This window comes from Salminus brasiliensis, chromosome 4, assembly GCF_030463535.1.
Source record: "Salminus brasiliensis chromosome 4, fSalBra1.hap2, whole genome shotgun sequence".
NCBI classification, from domain to species: Eukaryota; Metazoa; Chordata; class Actinopteri; order Characiformes; family Bryconidae; genus Salminus; species Salminus brasiliensis.
The window spans coordinates 22,543,792-22,566,629 of NC_132881.1; the positions used below are offsets into that span (position 1 = coordinate 22,543,792).

A 22,838-nucleotide genomic window follows, 5' to 3' on the forward strand; every position below is an offset into this window, starting at 1 on the left:
GTGAGCTAAGGGTGTTCTGTGGCTTTCTGAAAAGAGACACAGAAGAGTCATCACTGCCAGACACTAAAACTCTACGCCACCTTTACCTCTAAAAATGTGGGCATTTTCTGAATGTGTGGTTAATGAGAAAGTTGTTACATTTCAATTCTATCCCAACACTTTTCAGATAGAATTTTTCACTTTTTCACAGTTCTATCAAGAGCTTTCTTTGTCTTTAAGATCTTCCCTCGACTCCCACGGTTTCTCAAGGACATTTCAGGGGCAAGGACATTGTGAGCTGAAAGCGCTTTAATATGTTTTTCTAGCCTCTCTTTTCTGTGAATAGATGAAGTCTCCTATTTCCACATCCTAAGCTAGCTGCTTAGAGGAGCACATGGTTATCGAGGGTTAGCACAAGGCCTAAAGAGAAATGATGCTCTGGCAGATCAGCTGACCGTTCCTGATGACAGTTCTTCTTAAGTCAACTAAGGTCTAAAAAACTGTGAGACTTTAAAACTGGAAGGATGGTTCAGTTAGTGTCCAATCTTTTGCACACAACTGTAGATATAGTTGATGTAAAAGGCTAAGCTATGTGCTAAGCCACATCGTAAGAGTAGGCCTCCACTATAAAACAGGTAGGTAAATCACAAGGAAAAGCTAAAAGTTGTGCAGAGCAAGTGGTTCTGATGTAAAGAACAGAAAACCACTGAACTATACCGATGGTCAAATGCATCTTATGCCATTTTTGCTGGTTTACATTAATACCGCTGGCTCCAGATCCAGTTAAAGCTCAAAATGACCCCACAGCTGGTTTTCCATTTCTGAAATAGGGTCATCCAACTGGTCATTTCTGGATTTAGGTGTCCTGTGGTGTTCTGTGACTTGATCCACTCCATCTCAAGACATGCAGAGTCAACAGGCTGTCAAAGCTAGGAAGTCTACATTGTATAGCACACGTATCATATAGAAAAACACCATGTTCCCAACAGAGGTCACTGTTTACACTGACCAAACAGTGGCTGCTGGACCCTGAACCTGAACAGTGGAGTGTGCTGAATGACCAAACCAACAGATTATAACCTAAAGCCCTCTCAGCTTATTTGAACAACAGTGCAGCATCAAGCCCTTACTGAGCAGCCTGATTAGGGTACCTATGGAGGCTTTAGAGGAATGGGAGAAGATGAAAGAATGAGGAATAAAAGCAAAAGCCAGGTCATCCATTACTAATAAAGTGTAAATTTACTGTATTTTGCAAAACATACAGTACAAAACACTGCTGCTCTTCTTTAAAAAAGACTGTTAGGCACAAAATAAAAATAATATTTTACAGCCTTTTCCTCTCTATAAAAACCTAAAAGTAAAATTTTAATTCAGGAATCATCAAACAAAAATACAGTAGAATTAGAATTAGATAAATTTGTAAACAATAAAAAGAAACAAAGGTTAAAGACATGGTCTGTGCTACTGGATGCACCATCATGAATGTAAAATAAGCCGTTAAGGCCCGTCAGTGACTGTAAAACACACACATTTGTATCTCCCACCCGTTTCTCTCCTTTGATTTGAGGCAGATGTCCAAAAGCTCTGTAGTGTAACACCTGCTTTCACCCAAAGCACCATAAGATGGTAAGAGTGATCCTCACTTTACACACACGTGCGCAAAATGTAGGTCAATGTCCAGGAAAATGAATTTTGTGGCCCTGGCCTTTTGCCAAAATCTGATGACCTCAAGGAACTGTTCTAACTCAAATACATCTTTCTATTTTATATTATCCAGATTCTAAAGACATTCATTCACGTTTCCACCTACCATAACCTAGCCTTCACATCTGGCCAGATGCAGTTACATTGTGCATGCCTTAATTGATGGGTCTGATGGTAAACTAGCTGCACAATGGCTTTGAACAGGGTTTGCATAGAAATGTATGTAAAAGGTAAAAGTATAATACCACTATATTACTATATAAGGCATTTATAAAATACAAGATTTACCATGATAGTCTGACATGCTAAATAAATGCACCAGTAGCAACAGATTTTAAATACTGTCTCATACTTAATGCAGTCATTTTTATGTCAAATGTTTTCTCCACTGCATCTCAGTAAACAGAACTAATTGTGCATTTTGTAATGAAGCCTGCAGTTCATCAGTGTTCTATCAGCACTGATGATTTCCATAAAATGCTCAGAAAAAGCATATTATGTATCATGAAACAATAAAATAGTCATACTGTCCAGCTTTAGCTACTACTAAGAAAACTGAAAAAAAAAAAACCCAAAAAAAACCCCGAATGTCAGAATCTTTGTGAAAACTGTGTAAGTGGGTTTTAAGACAAAGATTCTTCTTAAGATCGCTTGGTGAATACGTTCATATGGTACATATAATATGAGTAAGGTGTTGCTTTATCAAAGCTATTCCATTTACTGACATTTGCACTCTTTTTACTTTTTAACAAAAGCAAACAAAAATGGGGAAAAAAACAATCAGTTAACAATTCTCTATACATATATTTTTGGGAAGCCACCACTGAATCTGAAGACCACAATGAACTACATGTGAAGTTTTACACATCTTCCAGACATTGTGCTGCTTTTGAGAAGCTAGGCACAAGTAGTGTGTTTGTGAGTGGAGCCCCCTGGCTGTAGCTGGGTGGTTCACAGGTGCTTTTTAGACAGGGAAAATGAAAAATCTAGTTATCTTGTTATTCACAGGACATGATTGAAAACCAGAACCAAATGGAATAAATATATATTTTTTAATTTAGCTAATTTGGTTAAATATTCATTTTGGTAGAATCAGGGAACAGGACAAGTTAGTAATACCTAATAAAAAATCATTAAACTTTTTTTTTTTAATTTGTTTAAAAATGTAGACGTTAGAGAAAGAGCTCAATGTGATTTTGCTCCAGTTCTCAATGATGCCCTTTGAACAATACTGCTTGTTTCTGGTGGCTTCTCTTCACTGTCAATCATTTCTCCCCATTGCTCCCCACTTTCCAATGTAGTTAAATACAGTGGACCAATAGCACAGAGAAGGCAGAGCCTACAGCCAGCCCCATGGTGAGGAAGAAGGACATTGCCACTCCAGCAGGTTCGGCCAGCTCCCGTGGCACCACCTTGGGCCCGTAGATCATAGGCAATGTACCCAGATAGCCATTGGTGAGTCCCAGCAGACAGATGAAGACAACAGGGAATAAGTCATGGGCGAAGAACACAGAGTGCAGGTGGTGCCGAGGCTGGTAGTTACAGAACATGAAAAGTGGAACCAGGACGGTCCTGGAGATCACCAATGCAGGCAGCAGTCGGCTGGTGGGGCCGGGCACCTGCAGCCAGGCGGTCACCTGTCGGCCGCAGAAGTCGGCAACGTTGTACAGGAAGAAACTGGTGAGCGGAACAAAGTAGGTGGTGGTCCAGGGGTTGCCTGAGGCACTGTCTACTGACTGGATGCCGGAGGAGATGGCCGGGAAGATCATAATAGAGATGAAGAAGACGTAGAAGACACAAGTGCCCAGCACCCAGGTCTTCCTTAGTATGGGCATGAGAGGGGGCACGGCGGCAGCAGGTGAACTGCCGTGGCCGTTGGCTTCGGGGCGGGGGAGAACACCGTCAGATGTAGTTTGACCAGTGCAGACCAACTCCATGTAGTACCTGCAGAAGAAGATATAGACACACAGAGAACTTAATCATTTATTATAATAAAACAGTTATAATGCAACTTGGACAACTTTGGAAGACCTGGAAGACCTACTAACCCCTGTCTGGATCCAGAGTAGGAACCCCCACCTAGGAAATAGCCACTGAGACCAGCATGTACTTAGGTGTTTCCATAGAATATTGTGGTCCCAGTTTCTCAAACAATTCCCAGCCCTTTGACCACAAGCTCCTAATGGCCACAGATTTACCATTGCTGAGCTTGGCAACACAGCACTCCAGAAAACCCTTTCTCCTCAAGACGTGTGGATTTCGACATCACAACAGTGTCATGAAACTATGGCTTTTGCTGACCACTTGTGGGTGAAACTCAGCACATTAGTAATGTCCTGCTTCCCCATTCCTCTCTCATTCTCCAGTTTGTCTCTCTCTCAGTCTATCTCTCACACACACACACACACACACACACACACACACACACACACACACACACACACACACACACACACACACACACACACACACACACACACACACACACACACCGTATTTAGAATCTGGGTGTGAAACTCAACCTTGACACACTGGCACAATATAAACTCACATACAGATAAACAATCAATCAAAGCAAATCAAGGAGGTCACCATGACAACCACTGAGGGACAAGTCAAATTTATGTATTTAGTTGGGAATGGTGATGGGGGTTTTGCAATAATGTGGGTCATTTTAACACAGCCTGTAAAGACATATGCTGTTCTAATGGAGGGTAACCAACCTAGAGTAGGTCAGTTTGGGAAGCAGCAGGTACATCAAGATGCAGAGCAGGATGAAGACATCAGCGGTGAGGAAGTAAGCCAGTGCACTAGTAGTCACATCGTTGGATGCAGCCAGGTCCGCCAAGGCCGCCACTGCACTTAGCGTGCCACCCATAGCCTGACCTATACACACATATGCAAAATACAGAGCACAACATGCCTGAGGGTTCTGCTGGACTGGGACACATATACATTAAAATGTATGTCTAATAAAAACATTCAAATCAAAACATTATTAGACTATGTAAAACACTAATTATCAGTGAAATAAGAGAAGAGTGAGCAAGAGGGAGAGAGAAATGTGAACTCAAGGTGGAGTAAACATAGCTTCCTAGTGCAAACAAGAACACAGGATCATACTACTGACAGACTATTGACACCTACTGCCTTCTTTAGACAGTAGTTTAGATCAGAGATCAGTCATCTGATAGTATGAGTACAGAGTATGTAAACAGAGCGAATGACTCACAGGTGAAAGCAAGCCTAACAGTTATCACAAATATTTATCCAGTGTAAATAACTTCCCCTGAATGGCCATAACCCACAAATCCTAGCAAAGAGAGGGATTCCAGTTCAGAATTACCTGATATGAGGGCTTGAGATATCCTCATGGGAAAGTGGCCGCTGATGCCGAACACACTGCCGCTGAAGACGTTTGAGGCTCCACTGACCAGAGCAACACTGGCCAGTGTACCTGCAAAGAACTGCTCCCTGCAGCCCGACACGTCCACCTTCACCAGCACTGTAGTGATCACGAACACCACCAGGATCACACACAGAGAGGACAGGATCCGCACTTCTGAGGACAACCTGCAAACCAACAAATATACCAGTACTGCACAACTTTCCAAACACAAACCGGCTGATGGATTATATTTTGGGGCGATTATCCTTCATATTTATTGTACTATATGTGCTCACTAATGTATGTCTGGACAAATATTCGTAAAAAGTCAGGATTCTTTTTTTTTTTAACATGACTATTGTCTAAATTCTCATTAGTCCTTAGAATGAAACAGGCTTTGTAATCGTATAATTGTGAATAAGTCTTTCACTTTCTGACATAATGTGAATGTGGCTGTTGTTCTTTACACAGCGTCACTTCATGATGAACGGACCAATAGAAATACTCCATGACTCCACAATCGTTTTATGGTGGCTTCCACTGGCAGTTCTGGCTAATTTCTAATCTTGTAAAGCTGCCGTTTTGGAGAAGCTATTTTTTTGCGTGTCAGCGGTGATATATACTAGGGGTGTAACATTAACACAAAATTCCCAATTCAGGATGTTAACATATGGCCATTCTGTTTGGATCCGTTTGCCTCTTTCATGTTATCCAATCTGCAGTACAGCCTCATAACTTCGTTCATCACCCAACTGTTTCACATTGCAAATGTAACCTTTACTGCGTACCATTAAAAAAATCCATCTGTGTGGCCTTAAATCAACATGCACATCCCACAGACTTTCAATGGGGTTACGGTCAGAACTCTGTGGTTTCACATGTAAAAAGGATTCCTCGTGCTCCTAGAAACACTCTTTACAAATGAAATTATCCCATATCCACTAATTCACTCAAAGGACTAAACCGTTCAGATGTATAGGCACTGGGCTGTGACAGTTAAATCCCCAATTGATCTCATTGCCTTCAGGAACTTAGACTTAACCTCAGTACTAAATGTGTGTGTGTGTGTGCACTACAACAGACCTCGACAAGGTTTTCTGAACTTGTCTAATCGGACTGCTCTTAGTCTGAAATTAATTAACATCCACAGAGCCACAGCAAGATTCCACAGTATCTGCTTGAACGACAAAGACAGCATTTTGCTCCTGAGGTGACTGGATCATTAAGTCATTTTACGCTTTGAGGTAATTATCCGCAACAGAGGGGGGAAAAAAACAGGGTTCCTGGAAGAAGTCATGTCAGAAGCTGGACACAGCAGTTCTTTATGCCCAATGTGATGAGCGGTCAGTGATTGGCTGGATGTGGAATGACGCCACAGCAAACTTGAGGAGGGTTTGGTAACCGGTTGATTGAGTTTACACTGTTCTTTGTGCTCAGAGACAACCATCTGCCTAAAAAACATCTGATCAAAAAGTAAAAAAGAGGCTTAAAGAGGAACTGAGAAGCAGCTTTTTTGAGCCTCATTTTTATGCAAATGAGCACAGCGTTTCAATTCTAACTCCTGCTGTTAGATTTCTAGGGAACACAGGACAAAATATTGCTTCTCCTAAGGGGCTATAAATGTATAAACATCAAAACTTATTCTGGCATTTGTTTACTTACTGTGATCTTTCTGTCCACAGTGTATTCTGAATTTGTGTGAATGTGCTGCTCTAAGTACATAAAGTACACAGAGTCCTCCCCAAGCTTGTTTTCTAATTATTAGGGGTGGAACAATGCAATGCATACAAATACAATGCAAAAATGTGACATTACATATACGCCGTTGTATGAAAAATTAAGTGAACCTTTTGGAATGACATGGATTTCTGCATTAATTACTAATCAAATATGATCTGACTGTTATTCTAAGTCGGAGTTTCAATTATAACCAAACAATCTAACACAGACAGTTGTACTTTTTATGTATTTAATTAAGCACATTAAGTAAGCATCCACAGTGCAGGCTAGAAAAAGTAAGTAAACTTCTCCAAGAGTTAACTGGCAAAAAATGTTCCAATTAAGGAGATGGGATTAGAAATGTGGCTTTTACAGGCGTTTTGCCCATTAAATGAAGGCACACAAAGCCTGGTTACAGACAAATCTAATCTTTTTTTTAGAAGAACAGTTAGTGTAAAGTATGCCTCCATGCAAACAACGTTCGGAAGACCTTAGAAAATGTGTTAGAGACAAAGGCTACAAAAGCATTGCTAAAGAACACCAAAGCTTGCAAACAAACAGCATCATTTAACAGCTTATGGCATGTGCTCCACCACTCCTGCTTTTCTGGTGTTCATGAGCAGATTATGCAACATCACTTTAAAAAAATAAAGGGGCTACAATAGAAGTAATGCCATAACAACCATTGTTGACTCCATAAAGAACAATTTTTGTAAAAGAGATGCAAGTGTGAAGAATATTCAAGACAATAAAGAACCTTTACATCGCCTTTTTTAAACCTTTAACGGTTCTTCACACATACATCTCCTTTACAATAACGGTTCTTTATGGAACCCTTCATAGACCGCAAAGTTTTTTTATCTTTCAGATTTTATTGGTAGGCCAAGAATATTGAACCAATATTGTGAACCCAGTCTCATTAATCAAACCGTGGGCTGAGTGCATCACTGCATCCCTAGTAATTAGACCAGTCTGGGTCAACAGAGCTCTAATAGCAGTTTGAACATAATCCTGGGGAGGATTTTTCCTTTTCTGGAGCTGAATTGTCCGCAAAACAACGTCTAACATAAAAAATGCTCATGTGTTATCTCGTATTTACAGGCATTAACTTTCTGAATAAGCAAGCAACCTTGACATGCATCACAAATAAATCACAAAAGAACTCTAGCCACAACTTAAGCAGTAGTAGCCAGAACTTAGAGTTGTCCCCACTCTACTTGAGAGAACTGAGAGAGTAATTGTTGCATTCTAATGAACCGTTCTACCCTTAGCTTACCGTTACATTTGATGATGTGATGTGTTTTCTTTAACCACATTATTTAAATCATTTACATGCAAATTCTTAAAACCTCATACACACCATGTTTAATCTTTGCCTGAAACACCAATATCAGCTGAGCAATCAGGAATGGGAAGCCTCCTCTGCTAGCTACACACTATAAACTGTTCATCAAGTCTTTTAACAGACTGAATACAACACAATTAACATCATAAAGAAGGACAGGAAGAAATGTAGGGTGTATACCTGTTCACTAGGAGGTAGTTGAGGACTAGGCACAGCACTGACGGAACAGTGGAAGCAATGGCAAGGTAGCTCTCAAAGTAGTCCTGCCAAAAGAGAGAGGAGAAGACAATTCATTCAGCATGTTATGGAAAGCTCAAAAAGCATCTACACTCACTGGCAACTTTATCAGAAATCCCATCTTGCACGGTTTTACCAGACACTGGAAATGAAATATAAAAAAATGTTTAAATATCATAAACAAAGAAAATATAAATAAAATAAAACTACTATTCTTAAACAAAGTCAACAATGACAGCTTGTTCATGTTAAAGGCTTCTCCTCACCCACTCGGCTTAAAGCCAAAGTGTGCACACCGGAGCTGTGGAATGCGGTCCATTTAGACTCAATCTTCCAATCTTTCTGGCAGTGTAGTTCTTCAGGGAAAAACAGCTGTTAGCTGACAGACTTACAGGCATTTCTGCAGCCATGTGCAAGGTCAGTTGTGGCGTGCATGACAGCTGGTAACCTCCCGCAATGCTTTTGGTTCATAATGGACCCTCTGGCTTGGTGTTGGAATACAAGCTACAAATGACATTGTATGGCTTGTATAAACCGTGTGAAAAACTGTATTCCACATTATTTTTATTAACCATTGACGTTTACATGTGTCAAGTGTGTGTGTGTGTGTGGTGTGTGTGTGTGTGTGGGGGGGGGTTATTGCACTGTTATTGATGCACTGGTCATTGTGCACACTGCACTCTTTTTCTACATGATAGAGGTCACTGTCTGTTCACAGTAAACACATGAGCAAACGCAATGCGCAACATTGAGGTCAGCAAAAAATTTCAAGGCCTAATGATGGAGAACCTGGAGAACAACTGGGGGTTAGGTACCTTGCACCTTGTGAATGCTGATGGAGAAGAAAGCACTGTTCCTTCACTCCCCCTGCTCTCACTTACAGAGGATCGAATCTCCTGGTTCCAAGCCAGCTTCACTAACCTCTAACCTCTAACTTTTAGGCCATGGCTTATTTTGGCAGCTAAGCAGTGTGACAAAACCATAGATGATGAAATTCTACTTCTGACACTTCCTCTGAAAACACAGTGGTCACTCAATGAATCACTGTTCACGTGCTGATGGTGACTGGCATGTAAACGTGTGACACACAACATTCCCTGGCACGCAAGACCCACTCTTCTGCTGCTCTCTGCTGCTTACAAATGCTAGCTTTCATGCAGACGAAAGTGGAAGTGAAAGTGTGAGCCAAAAAAGGGGAAACATAACTCTGTGACAACACAAGGCCCATCCACATAGCCTGCAATGCTGAGAGGGACTCCAGGAACACCAATGTGGAAATCAAATGTGAGAGCAGAAGAGACTTTAAACTCTGCACTGACTGTCAACCCTAATCTAGAACATTGAATTTAAGCAATAACTGCAGTCCTTCTGTTTAGAAACACTGACTACACAGGCTTCAGCAAAGCAGCATTACGTGAGAATTGATATGTCTTGCTCCTAAACTTCCCTTGCAGTAGGAAAGTAGAATTTGCATTTTTAGCCACTTCTACATGACACACATTTCTGGACAAGCTTAGAGATACAAATTCATAACTGAAACTAAAAGAAGCAGTGGGGCAAAAAAAGCAAGGTAGAAATTGTGCATAACGTTGCTTTAAAAGATACAGGTACTGGGTTTCCTAAAGGCATCTTTACTTAAACATGATCACCGCAAAATTCAGCAAGCATCACACTGATCACCCTCTCTACAAGTAAGATCATCTTCACCTTAATAGACTGTTTACACCTTTCATCAATATACGATTTTCAGTGTCTCACCTGGCGTTAACATAAAAGAGCCAGTATGTCAACTTTGTTTTTTTATTATTATTATTATTAATTAATTCATTATTTTATTTATATTTATTTATTTGTATTGATCTAATAATCAAAACACAATTTCTCTTTAAAAGGGATTGGATTATTATAACAGAAAATATTTTAATTTAAAATCAGTGGCATAAGAGGTGTTATGAAATGACAGTAATATAGCTTATCATTAATTTACATATATGTATTATTTCTGGGACAATATATAGTCAAAAAAAGGTCAGAGTCTGATGTTATCTAGATTTGCCTATGTGATTTCTGAATGACAGTTATTTATACCCAAAAAAAACTTGTGTGGGACTCGTGTCCCTTTTTATTAATTATAAACACTTACTGTAAGAAATGGTACTTCAGTTATAAATGCAAAAACAAGGTATAAATGGGAAAACATCTGATGGATCTGGATCATTTTCAGTTTCTAATCGTAACTTAATATAAGAGCATTATTATAATACTCAATGGAGCCGAATTCCCACACCCAGATTAAGCATAATCCTAGACTAGAAAGGCTTTTCAGTGGAAACTGATCTCAGTTCCAGACAAGGACTCATCTGTGCCCATAGAGTGAATCACAACAAGCAAGAGGATTCCTTTGTATAAAAATAAACCAAAAATTAGACATGCATTTTTTTAGTCTAGAAGGCCCTGAGAATGACAGCATCATCCTTTCTCAGAAACCACGTAAGAAGATTTGCTAGTTTGAGGAAAGTGTGCTACATCGCTGTCATTTAACCTGTTGCGTAATTCAACTAGTAGCTGCTTTACCAGTTCTCCATTTCTCAAGATCCTTTTCCTTAACCTTACATCAGTCTCTCACACTGCACTAGAGGAACAGTGCTGCTGTGCCCTTACAGCATCTGAAAGGACGCCCAGTTCTCTGCGGAATTAGACGACCACGTGAAAGTAAGGTCTGACATTAATTCTCTCTCACTCTCGCTCACCCACACACACACAGGTTTGTTTGGGATTCCCCTTTCTGAATTACCTTTTAGCAAATGTGTTAGCATGAAGATCATGCTTACACTCCGGAAATTTTTGAAGGTGCTTCTAATGGTTCTGTGAGCAGTGCCATAGAAGAGCCAAATTTTCATTCCATAAAGAACCAAATTAATGGAGATACCTTTAGATCAAATAATCCTTTCAAAGGTTCTTCACATTTTCACATCTCCATTACAAACATGGAACTATACCAAACCAAAATTGGTTCTTCTATGGCATCGCTAGAATCATTTGAAGAACCATTGTTTTTAGGAGTGTATGTCTAAAAACAACCTAAGCACACATCTCTCCATCGCACACGGATACAGACTGGCAGACTAAGCTAAACAGTGCTGTTTATTACTAGTTATTAGCTTTTGCAACTGCAGAACATTGAGGACACCCCAGCCAGTTCCAGATGTTTCTCCTGAGCATCTGGCCAACACCGTGAACCTGTCAAACATTCACATGGTTCAACAAATACATAATTGTGTTTGTCCGAATCATTCGGACCCATCTCTAAACATGTCACGCTGTACTGTAAACCTGTAATTTACAACAGAATCATATGTTCAGATGTTCTGGCTGATATCACAGAGCTTGCATTAAGGGCAGGTGTTACGCAGCGATAGCACAGGAAGTGAAAACCACATGCACACATGCTTGTTTTCAGGCTTTGTAAGTAGGTCTGGGGATTATGACAACGTTTACTGATATTGTGATAATTTACATCACATTATGTCAAAATAGGCTTTCTGAGTATACTGTGGATATAATCAGCGCTAACAGAGCCCTAAACAAACAAGGAGAGTTTTGATAAGATGGAAAGCTGTATCTACAGCTGAATAATAAGAGTCCAGTACACGAATGGGATGAATTACTATGAACCTCCAAAGTTGTTATGTCTTTCTTCAAAAGAAAACCTTGCGTACACCAAAACAGAGCAGTAAAACGAGCCAATTCCAAAAACCCCAAACTGTTACATAACAGTCTTGACTCACTATATTTACACCCAGTCTACTAGAGAAAGCCTGTCCACAGCTAAAGCTATGACACGGCCAAACGCAACAGCCCCTTCAGGGAAGTATGGGGTTTTTGATACAGACTCTGCTAGAGGTCGGAAAATGTGTTGCTATGTCAGCTAGGTATGTTCCTGTGCCAGTGTCTGTGAAATGAGGGCGCAAACTCGTTGAGCAAGAAAGCTAAACATGTATGCCATGTTATGCCATGCTATGTTGCAACTGTGATCCGTCCCGTTGCATAAAGGTACAGCTTGCTTTGATCTGAAGTCTGCGATGGGAGACACCCTCACAACTTGCTTTTCTCTCGGTTGACTTCCTTTCTCTTGGGATTTCTACACTCATGCATTATGTATATGTATCTCATATAGTTTTCAATGTTCATCTTAGTCTTATTGTGGTAAATCACCCAACAGTCTGGACCAGATCGGATAGCCATCATTGCCCTTGTGCATCAAACACTATGGGTGCTCATCATTTATCTCATCTTGGATCACTGAACCCAAAACTGCTGACCAGAAACACCCAAAGCACCTTACTGTTTTTGAGACGCTCCAACCCAATCATCTGGTCTTAACGAATTGGTATTTGGCAAAATCACTCAGGACTACACAACTTCCCATTTCTACTGCATCCAAAAACAGACCGTTCGTTACCATTACGCTGTACATACCCTTACACTTTGACGTGCTAAAACAAACACAGACTCACGCTAAGGTCACTCTGGGGCTCCTCTTGGCCTTCTGAGCTGGAGCTGTTGCTCAGCTTGTAGAGCCAGTAGTGCTTGGCTGTGATGAAGAAGTTCCATGGTAGCAGAGAGCCGATGCCCAGCAGAAAGAAGATGCCGTACACCAGGCAGTAGGAGTCGTGCGGCCGGTGGCGGGCGCTCAGCGGGCCCCCTGGCTGCTGCGGATGTGCATTTGTGAGCAGGGGCGAATGGTCTTCACCCTCAGCATTAACCTCGTCCTCTTCTTCAGACATTGAAGAGGAGTGGAGCGCAGAGATGTAGGAGGAGTTTAGACTGGCCTGCAGGTGCTCCGTACCATCCATCTTCACAGAAAGAGAGTAAATAAGGGGGTAACGAAGGGGGGGGGGGGGGGGGGGTCGAAGGGTAATAAAATGGACTTAAGATTATAGATAAGGCAGCTCTGAAAGAAAGAAAGACAAAGGAAGACCAGTACAATAAATACTTAACAAGCTACACCACAGAGTTGAAGCAGATGTGTTAGAACAGAGTAAACACTAAATGATCCACAGTATTAATTGAAAATATACAATTAGAGATGGCATAATGGCACTTTTCAATTTTATCATACTGATATTTACATTTACAATTATGGCACTTAGCAGACGCTCTAATCCAAGGCGCCTTACAGAAGTGTTTTGCTGTCCACTCAAAAAATATCCCTTGCTAGTGTGAATAGGCTAGAGTCCAAAGATACCTCTAAGCTTAGATATTGGCAAATACAAAGGTTAGTGTGGACACCTACGTATACTTCACTGCGCCTGAACAGTAAAGAAATCTCTTTAAAAGGGGTCTAGAAAGAGACAGAGAGTCCCTCAGTCAGTGTTTAAAGACAGCAAACGACGCAACTGTTTGGACACCAAGGGAAAGTTTGAACCACCATCTTAGTGTCATGGTGTCTGGTTTGCCATGGGTGAACCTAAAAAAGACTGAATACAGGTCGTGTGACTGTGTTCTGGATTAACTGCAAGGCCCTGATGGCAAGCATAGGAAGCCCAGCCTGAAGGTAACTGCAGCAGGCGATTACATTGAGAAATCTTGAGACGCCGAGGGACTGACCAAGCACCTACCGCAGAGGCAAGCTATTCCACAACTGAGGGGCATCAAACCTGAAGAAGCTTTTAGTTTAGAAACCTAGGACACATTAGTAGTCTACACGCACAGATCTAAAAGCCCTGCACAGTGTCTTTTAGTTAACAAGCAACAACGCAGTAAGAGAACCTCAATCCTAAAATCGATCCTAGGGTTTTCAAAACTTTGGACCTTGTTATCAAGCACATGTTCTAAATAAGCTGCAGGTTTTTAAGAGATTCCTAGGAACTCCAGACAACAGGGAACTAATGTAATCACACCAAGTGGTAATAAAAGCATGTTCCAGGAAATTCAAAGTCACTATGGAATCATAAAGGCAGAACCTTTTTCATGGTATACTTTATATGACGCAAAAAACAGCTCAAGACTAGCATGTTCGAATTACTCCAACACTTCATCTACTACCCCACAGGAGGAAATACACAGCTATTTCAGGCCTGATTTGATTAATGATATCGGCTCGGATACCAACCATGATACCCATCAGTACCACTATGCCATTTCTAAACCCAAACCCAGTCACTTGATTACCTGTGATTTTGTCTCTTGTCCTGCTCTGTTCTCAAGAGGTGTGCTTCAACGTCCACTGCAGGTTCATACTCTCCTTCTGAACGGCCGCATTTGGGATGGGGACTGCATGGTGCTCAGTTTCCAAGAGCCAAACTGCAGGAGTCCCAGAGTGTCACACTAAAAGGCCTGAGACAGAAAGAGACAGGAAGTGAGGGAGAAGCAACATCTCCATATCCAATATGCACCAAGCAAAATACACCACACCCTACAGAACCCATATGCTACAGCCTCTCTTCATGCCATACTTTTCTCGTGACTGTCATATAGGAATGTCTCAATTGCTGCATCAAAACACACTTCTTCCACCCACCGATGCTCATACAAACCCTACGACCCAAATATGACTTCTCTAAAGGCATCACAAGACTGGTCTAGAAATAGGAGAGATGCAAATGAACGCCTTATCGAGATATCAAACTGCAGTCACAGACAAGGCTGATCACAGGCTATAGAATTACCTTGCTACATGGTGGGATAGCTACTGAAGCTATAATAAAGCTAGAACATAACTGACCCCACACCAACAGACAAAGTGGCATTTACTCAAGATCAGATCAATAGTATCTTTTGTATCTTTCTGTATGAGGTGTATTAGGATGTAGTCAGGTCACTGACTCCAGAACATTCCACTTCTTTGCCTGAAGAAGCTCTCGGGTTGCTTTCGCAGTACGTTTTTGGGTCTTTATCTATCTGTCCGTGAAGTGCCCATTAGTTTTGCAGAAGGTGCAGCTCTAAACACTTCCGAATTCGGCCTGCTAAAATATCAGCAAATACATCATCAGTAACCACCAGTGACCCAGTTCTCTACCCACTGGCAGCCATCAAAGCTCATGCCATAGCAGTGCCTACACCATGTTTGACAGATAACGTGCTGTGCGTCGAATCATGAATCTTTCCTTTACTTCTGCATACTCCATTTAACCTTGATTACATCTGCCTAAAGAAACTTGTTCCAGGTCTGGGCACGTATCTGCAGAGCCGGAGAAACAGGCACAGTTCTAGACCCGCAGTTATGAGGCATGCGGTAGTTTTAGAGAAGCTACCATTAGAACACAGCTATTTTCCTCTTACTTTTACAGATTTCATTAACTGCACGTTAGTTCACTCGCGTTTAGCGTCTTTGGAATGTGAACACTGCTCCAGCGTCTTCAACCTAGTACCACATCCTTCCCTTTAAACTGCACTCTGTGGCACAAGAACTGGAACTGCGGGTGGCTCTCCAGCTCTGCAGATGGATGCTTTAATTATTATTTGATTTATATACTGAAGAAGGTGATTTCTGAATGTAGATTTTGACAATGATATGCCTCCTCAAGAGCGTTTTGACTGTTGATTGGGCCACAAATTTAACTCTTAAAATCAGAAATCTATGTCTTTAATTTGTCACAGCAACCTAGTCTAATCACTTTACACTACCCCTGATGGCAATCATTTCCTACAGTCGTTACAGTTCACAATCATATTGTGTCACAGCAAGCACAAGGAATTAGATACTGGGTGAATACAGAAAAAGCAGCAAGTGCGTTTGTTGGGACACTCACAGCATAGATGATAGAACAACAACAGTTCAAGAATCTAATCTGATTTGATGCTATAACACATAGCTAAGCAGCTAATCTAATGACCATGTTGGCATGTAAGATAGCAGAATCAGCTCGTACAGTTTCACAGTCTTAAGAAAGACGTAGTTCTGTTACGCTGTAGACATGTGTGCGAGTTCTGGTACTTATATTGACATCTCTTTGCTACAGAGTCAAAAATATCACCCTCCCTGGCCTTTAACCTCGAGGGGTCTGATACACCCAGGATAGTGAGGAGAAAATCAGAATTCAGATGCAATTTAAACACTTTGGAGATAATATCTGAAAATCAGTCCTCAGAGAGCAAAATGACAAAGAGGCCTCTGTTGAACTGCACTCTTTAAACAAGTGTGAAATATTTGGGAAAAATCGGAAAGATTACTTCTGCACCCAGTCTGGATTAAACCTGGACAATTCATTGGGCATGTTCACAAAAACTGTAGCTTTCCACACTTGGATGGACAACAGTGATATGTACTATGGATAACAGCAGTTCTGCTGACATCGAGGTCACATATCTGACAACATGATCACACTGTGAGGCCTATAAAACTAGGAGTTTCTGCAAAAATGTGAGGCCTATAAAACTAGGAGTTTCTGCAAAAATGTGAGGCCTATAAAACTAGGAGTTTCTGCACATTTCTGCAAAGCTCACCAGTTTTCAGAAACGTCATGACTAGACATTAAAATACCACATGATTTAAAGGGAAGTGAGGAAAAAAAGTCAGTCTTTAAGATCTGTAAGAAGAGAGCATGGGGTTGTTCCTACTTTGCAGTATATGAAAGTATGGTATAGTAATAAGTAATGGTTATATATATATATATATATATATATATATATATATATATATATATATATATATATATATAAAAAATATAAATAAACAAACAACTCATGCAGTGGAATATCCTTAATTAATAGGCATCTAAAGGTCTACACTACCATGCATGATATGTATATACAAATGAGATGAAGGTCACAGCGAGCAGATACACAGTGTCATTAGCTAGCTGTCAAGAAGCTGTGGCTTTTAAACACAAGCAGGGTCTCCTCCAACTCCACACTCCTGATCACAGAACACAGCAGATCAGACAGGTCTCTCAGACAGCAGCAGCAGCAGCAGCAGCAACAACAGACAAACAACACGACAAGTTCACCCATAAACAGAGGCAGCAGCAGATACACGCTCAGTCTGAAGTCTAGATAACACTGATATGTATGTCCGGGATAAAAAGCGTCAGAGTCAGAGTCAGAGTCAATCAACAACACGAACAACAACTGACTGGACTGACTCTGCTGCCTCGGTTCTGAGAGAGTTCAGTCCTTTACACCGACTATCTGAACTACCCACCGGTGTGTTGACTCGAACAGACCGCAGTCCGCTTCATCTTCATGGGTAAATCGCAGTCGGGAACGGCGTATCCGCAGCCAGTGAAGTGACGTGTTTTGAATATCTGGCTAATTCACCGCAGGTCGACATTATCACTAATAAGCTGCGGTTGGGATCTGCATTTCTGCTCTCTCTCTCTCTCTCTCTCTCTCTCTCTCTGTGTCTCTCTCTCTCTTTCTCTCTCTCTGTGTCTCTCTGTCTCTCTCTCTCTTTCTCTCTCTCTCTCCTGGCGGCGAAAAAACGTCCGTGAGTCAGTTTCAACTTAAAGGTTCCCTTGAAAATAAAAACTAAAAGCAATCCCAGGAAATACGTGTGTGTGCTGGTATTTGTAGTTCTGTTTATAGACACAGTCTTATGCAAATGTTTGGATACCCTGGTCAAAAACGTGTTTTTTAAATGTCTACGTGTAAATAAGTCCACATCCTGGACAGAGAACACAGTCGATTACTGTTCATGTATTTAACTCAACATGTTCAAAAAACGTTAGCTGGCAACATGCAATAGTAATGTCGTATTATATACCTAATATACGTTTTATTATTATTTATTTTTTATATAAATAGGAATTGTGTCTAAAACATACAGGGAGTGTTTCTATATACAGTATAGGTTTGTGGTTTTTACAGGACTTGTTCACTTATTTAAAAACAACAAGAAAATCAACAAAATGTGAAATTTGTCAAGGTGTGCCCAAATGTTTGCATTAGACTATGTAATATGTACGTATAGGCTTAATATAACTCACATTTAAGTAATAGGAGCCCCACAAAAGTGAATGACATAAGAGCAATTCATACACATGGCACCCAAGTATTTACTATGCATTTCTATTCTATATTTGATCATCTTTCCAAACAACACTGTTTAGAAATTTAGTTAATTTATTCCAACAGTTAAACAGATCTACACCATCGGTAGTTTTGCATTATATATTTTTTAATTGTTTTATTAAATATTGAATTAGCTATCGTTTGTTCAATGTAGTTCGAGCAGTTTCCTCTGTTTAATATAATCCGTTATTAAACTAAACTAAATTTAATCGCCACAATTTCAGCTAGGCCAGAGACCTTTATTTTGAAATGTGTACAGACACAACAGGAAGTGGCTGCATCGTTGCTGTTCTGTGGCTGTTGGAGTGCTTAAGAGGTAATTTTCTCGAGTTTTGTTGTCCGTGAATGGACATTATCATTGTTGGAGTTGGAGAAATAGTTCCTCTCGAGCTGATCTTTAACCTGTTTTTATCCTGAGCTCACTCTTAATTCAGTAAACGCTGCTCCCGCTGAACCACGTGTGAACATTAGTGCTAGCACCTCAGTGTTTTGCTCGGGACTGAGCCGAGCGCACTGAGGCACTGAGGAGATATAATAAACAATCTAAACATATGAATTAAGTTGATGTAAGGAGGGCTCAGAAATTTCTTCTTCGGTTTGTTTTATAGATGATGGCTGAGGAAAGCTCAGCTGAGGATTATCCCACGGAAATCGAGGAGTTCCTCACAGGTTTCCAGTCTTCTGTGAGCTCTGTTCAAAATGTAATCCAGACCTTCATGTCCGTGTCCAAGGGCGAGCACCTAAAGGTACACAGTCATGTTCACATCATCTAAAGCAGCCCAGGTTTATAATGCAAGATGTAGAATTGATCTAACCCTGTAGGCCCTTCAGGCTGTACTTCAGGCTGTACTTCATTGTTAACTCTTCTATTCTAGCTTGACCCACTTGAACAAGCCAAACTGGATCTGATGTCCGCATACACTCTCAACTCACTGTTTTGGAGTGAGTATTTCAGCTGCTTTGTTGTCTTTACACTGGATGATGTGGTAATCACACCTGATTCAATATCTGACACAGATATCTGTTTTTTTTACCTCCTCAGTGTATCTAGTGACGCAAGGAGTGAACCCAAAAGAACATGGAATCAAACAAGAACTGGTAAAAACCGTCTTCCCTTCAGAGTATTGTGCTGTTCTTCAAAAAATCTGATCTCCAGCCCAGGATCTCTGCAGTGTGGAGAGGAGTTTTTGTATGTTTATTTTTTTAAACTGATCTCGGTAGGGGGAGAGTACTAAAAAGACTGTTGGGATTGTCTGATTTAGATTTATCTTTATATAAAATACGTTCAAATTTGTGAAATGTAAATTTGTCATTTCTAAAGTATCTGTAGTAATCCCATCATAATCCGCTTACGGTGGCTACGTTTGCACAGGAGCTAAAGGGGCCCAAATCTGATGTTTTTAGGCTAGTCACACCTGTTTTTGTTGAATTCGTCTGAACAGTTCAGGTGTGCAAGCAGACTCACATGCCCAAAAGAGCAGTGCTTCACATGATGTTTTGGTTTCACCTTCGCCAGCATCACAGGAGCCGTCAAGGAGCTCCAGTGGCTGACAGCTGGGCTAATTGCGGGATTGCCACCAGTCCGGTTTTCACCACATTTTTCTTCACATTTCTTCAAGCACGGAGCGGTTGCAGCATGTGCCTTCTAGGGTTTTGATCTGGCTGAAAATATCAGAATTGGCGTGTTTTTGCTGTTCACACTGACGCACAGATGACACATCCGTGTCACACATGATGATTTGGGCTATTTTTATCTGCGGTGTGAACATAGCCAGTGTGTTCTTCGGGTGTTTATGCCTGGTCAAATGAAAACCAAATGTAACCAATCACTGAAATTATATGCTGTTGCAAGGTGTTTAGAATTTGGTTTTGGTCCGATGTCAAAAAAGTCTCTGAGCAAGTAGAGAGAGGTAAAGCCGAATTCCATTAGCTGCTATTGTTTTTTATTTCTTTGCCTGTTGGAGCAAATGTATAGGGGTTTAAAGATGTTGAGGTTTGTTTTCAGGAAAACAGGGTTTGTCTTTTAAATGATGCTATACATTTTAGTAACATGCAACATGAACTTACAAGATAAAAAAATAAGGCTGAACTAAATACTGGATTCATATTCTTGATTTTGCTCTGTAGAAACGTGGAATAATATATTCTCATCTGGACCTTTTTTGAACATTTTTTTGTTGAAAAATTACTTACAAAAAAAAAAAAATCATTAAATTCTATAATTTCATAAAATTTTACAGGAGAGAATCCGGACGTATATGAACAGGGTGAAGGAGATCACAGACAAAAAGAAGGCAGCTCGTCTGGACAAAGATGCAGCGTCTCGATTTGTGCGGAATGCGCTGTGGGACACAGAGGACGGTAAAGCCAAAGCTGGCACAGAGCGCCCCCACAAGGCCAAGCAGAGGAAGCTGAATTGAGGAGGACAGTCAGGACCTGTGTCTGCCGTGCCTATGAGAAGTCTGTCTGTGTTATTTTTGATGTATGTTTTGCCTCACAATGTAGGTTTGCATTATGCCTGCTTATTGTCAGGCTCTGGTTTTGTGACTGAAGGAATAATTTGGCAAAAAAATTGATTTGAACATGATTTATCAATTAACCCAGATGCAGTTGATCTGCCAAGACATGTTTATCTTCTTCAGTTTTGGTACAGGTAATGCTAGGCTAACATTGCTAACAGACACTGGGCTTCAGTCTTCACCGATATCTTACTTCAGACGTGTTTTAAAACATATATATCTTCTGTCAATGTGTGGTTTATGAAGATCTAACACAGATAGAGGAAAGAGAGAGAACCTCTGTTTAAACCTCTGATACATCTTTTTTTATGAATAAGAGAAGGAAATCTAGTAGTGTGCTTTATGAATCCGGCCCACAGTTGAGAGATGTTTTTGGGCCAGGATTCATTAGCCACGTTAGCCTAGCATCTCCTGTTTTAATCTAAAAAAGCAAACTTCAAATCTGGGGGCAAGTGATCTGGGGCAAGTGATGGTTCATTTAAATTGGATTTTTCACTGAATTATTCATTTACGCTACAAGTTTAGAAAGTGATTGTAATGGGAAATGGGAGCCACAGTGAAGCTGTTTACTGTTTAAGTTCATTATTTATATCCTTAAGTCTGGAGAAATGTGTTATTTTAGTTGTGCAGCGCTTTGTCATTTTTGGAGAATTTTAGTGAAGGTTAACTTGATTAAAGCCAGAAGAGATTAGGGTGTTTGTATTGGACAGTTTATACTCCTGGCTTAAGTTATCCACCTTAAAATCATGCTTAGCGGAATGATCCTCTGCACACCTCTTGAAGAAACGCTGATTTAGTTTCCTTCTGTATGAGGATTCGGGCACTGCGAGGAGTCTGAAGACTTGTTATTCTGTGATTCTACAAACTGTATTTAATGTGTCATCTAACCCCGTAACAATTAAAGCCCATTTTCTCCAAACAGCTTCTAACTCATGATAATCCGTTGATTGATTTACTGTGATTGGCCTCAGAAACCAGGTTGGCCTGTTCTGTTGTAGATGTAATATTAGATTTTCTCACCTAGGTATGCGGCACATTGGGCCTTGACCGTGAGACTTTTATTATATTCAGCTGACCATCACGGAAATATACAACTCCAATCATAATATTTTCATCTGGAAAATCCTTTGCTTGAAAGATGTATTATTCAGCTGACATTTGTTGAGCGGAAAGTTTATTCCCCCTGCTTTCCTTTCCCCCCTGCAATCTGTTCAAAGATGTCTTTCAGTCTGCTTGACAAAAGCTCCATCCTCTTAGCGCATATTGGAAAAACATGCTTTCTTGCCCATTGAAGCCCTTGAAGCCTTTCTGTGACCATATGTGCTTATGGGTTTGAAATGAGCTCAGTACCCAGACATTTGGGGGGTGGCCAAGTTCAACAAACTTGCTCGTATCACAAGTCCTACGTTTAGAAAGCTCTTTCTCTTTCTTCTTTATGTGTATTTTCCTTTTTGTACTTTGTTTGGAGTAGTTCTGTGGAAGATGTGGCCTGGTGTGTTGGCGTTCGGGCAAGTCGTCCCCAGGCCAGCAGAGGGCAGTGTGGCGTGTGTATTTTCAGACTTTGTGCTCTGCAGAAATTGCTTTTGGCCCCCCTTATGTGTGTTTGTCTGAGGAGACTCTTCGCCTGTGAACGAAGTTTAATGTGTTTAGAAAGTCTTTGAAAGGCAGTTGAGAAGTGGAATAAGCCTGGAAAACTGGAGGGTCTGTGGGACTAATTAAAAGAGTAGAGGAGGAGAGATTCATAATGGCTATTGTTGGCATTGCTTCAGGGTTTAATTAAACAGCCTCCTGTCTAATGATGTGATGTAGGATATTGCATTTGTCTTAAAGCCCTTTAGAGGGAGAGAGAGCGAACAAAAGAAACTCTGAAGTTGGAGGAGAAGGTCAGTAAGCGTTAGTAAGTGTAATGAGGGGGGAATTGTTGTCAGGCTGG

The 22,838-nt window shown here is 40.7% G+C and overlaps 2 protein-coding genes across 2 annotated transcripts; one reads left to right on the forward strand and one right to left on the reverse strand.

Annotated features, from left to right (window-relative positions):
• Nucleotides 1–1,261: 1,261 nt before the first annotated feature.
• On the reverse strand, nt 1,262–17,716 carry slc29a3 (solute carrier family 29 member 3). The gene is made up of 7 exons (XM_072677634.1): nt 17,518–17,716; nt 14,547–14,711; nt 12,890–13,326; nt 8,316–8,398; nt 5,030–5,256; nt 4,407–4,569; nt 1,262–3,627 (listed from the first exon to the last, which is right to left on the reverse strand). Exons 3-7 carry the CDS (start codon nt 13,226–13,228, stop codon nt 2,985–2,987), a joined length of 1,455 nt encoding a protein of 484 aa, XP_072533735.1. The 5' UTR covers nt 13,229–13,326; nt 14,547–14,711; nt 17,518–17,716; the 3' UTR covers nt 1,262–2,984.
• A 925-nt stretch (nt 17,717–18,641) lies between these two features.
• c1d (C1D nuclear receptor corepressor) lies at nt 18,642–21,824 on the forward strand. Its single transcript, XM_072676851.1, has 5 exons — nt 18,642–18,702; nt 18,995–19,132; nt 19,262–19,328; nt 19,429–19,484; nt 20,627–21,824. Exons 2-5 carry the CDS (start codon nt 18,995–18,997, stop codon nt 20,804–20,806), a joined length of 441 nt encoding a protein of 146 aa, XP_072532952.1. The 5' UTR covers nt 18,642–18,702; the 3' UTR covers nt 20,807–21,824.
• The last annotated feature ends 1,014 nt before the right edge of the window (nt 21,825–22,838 follow it).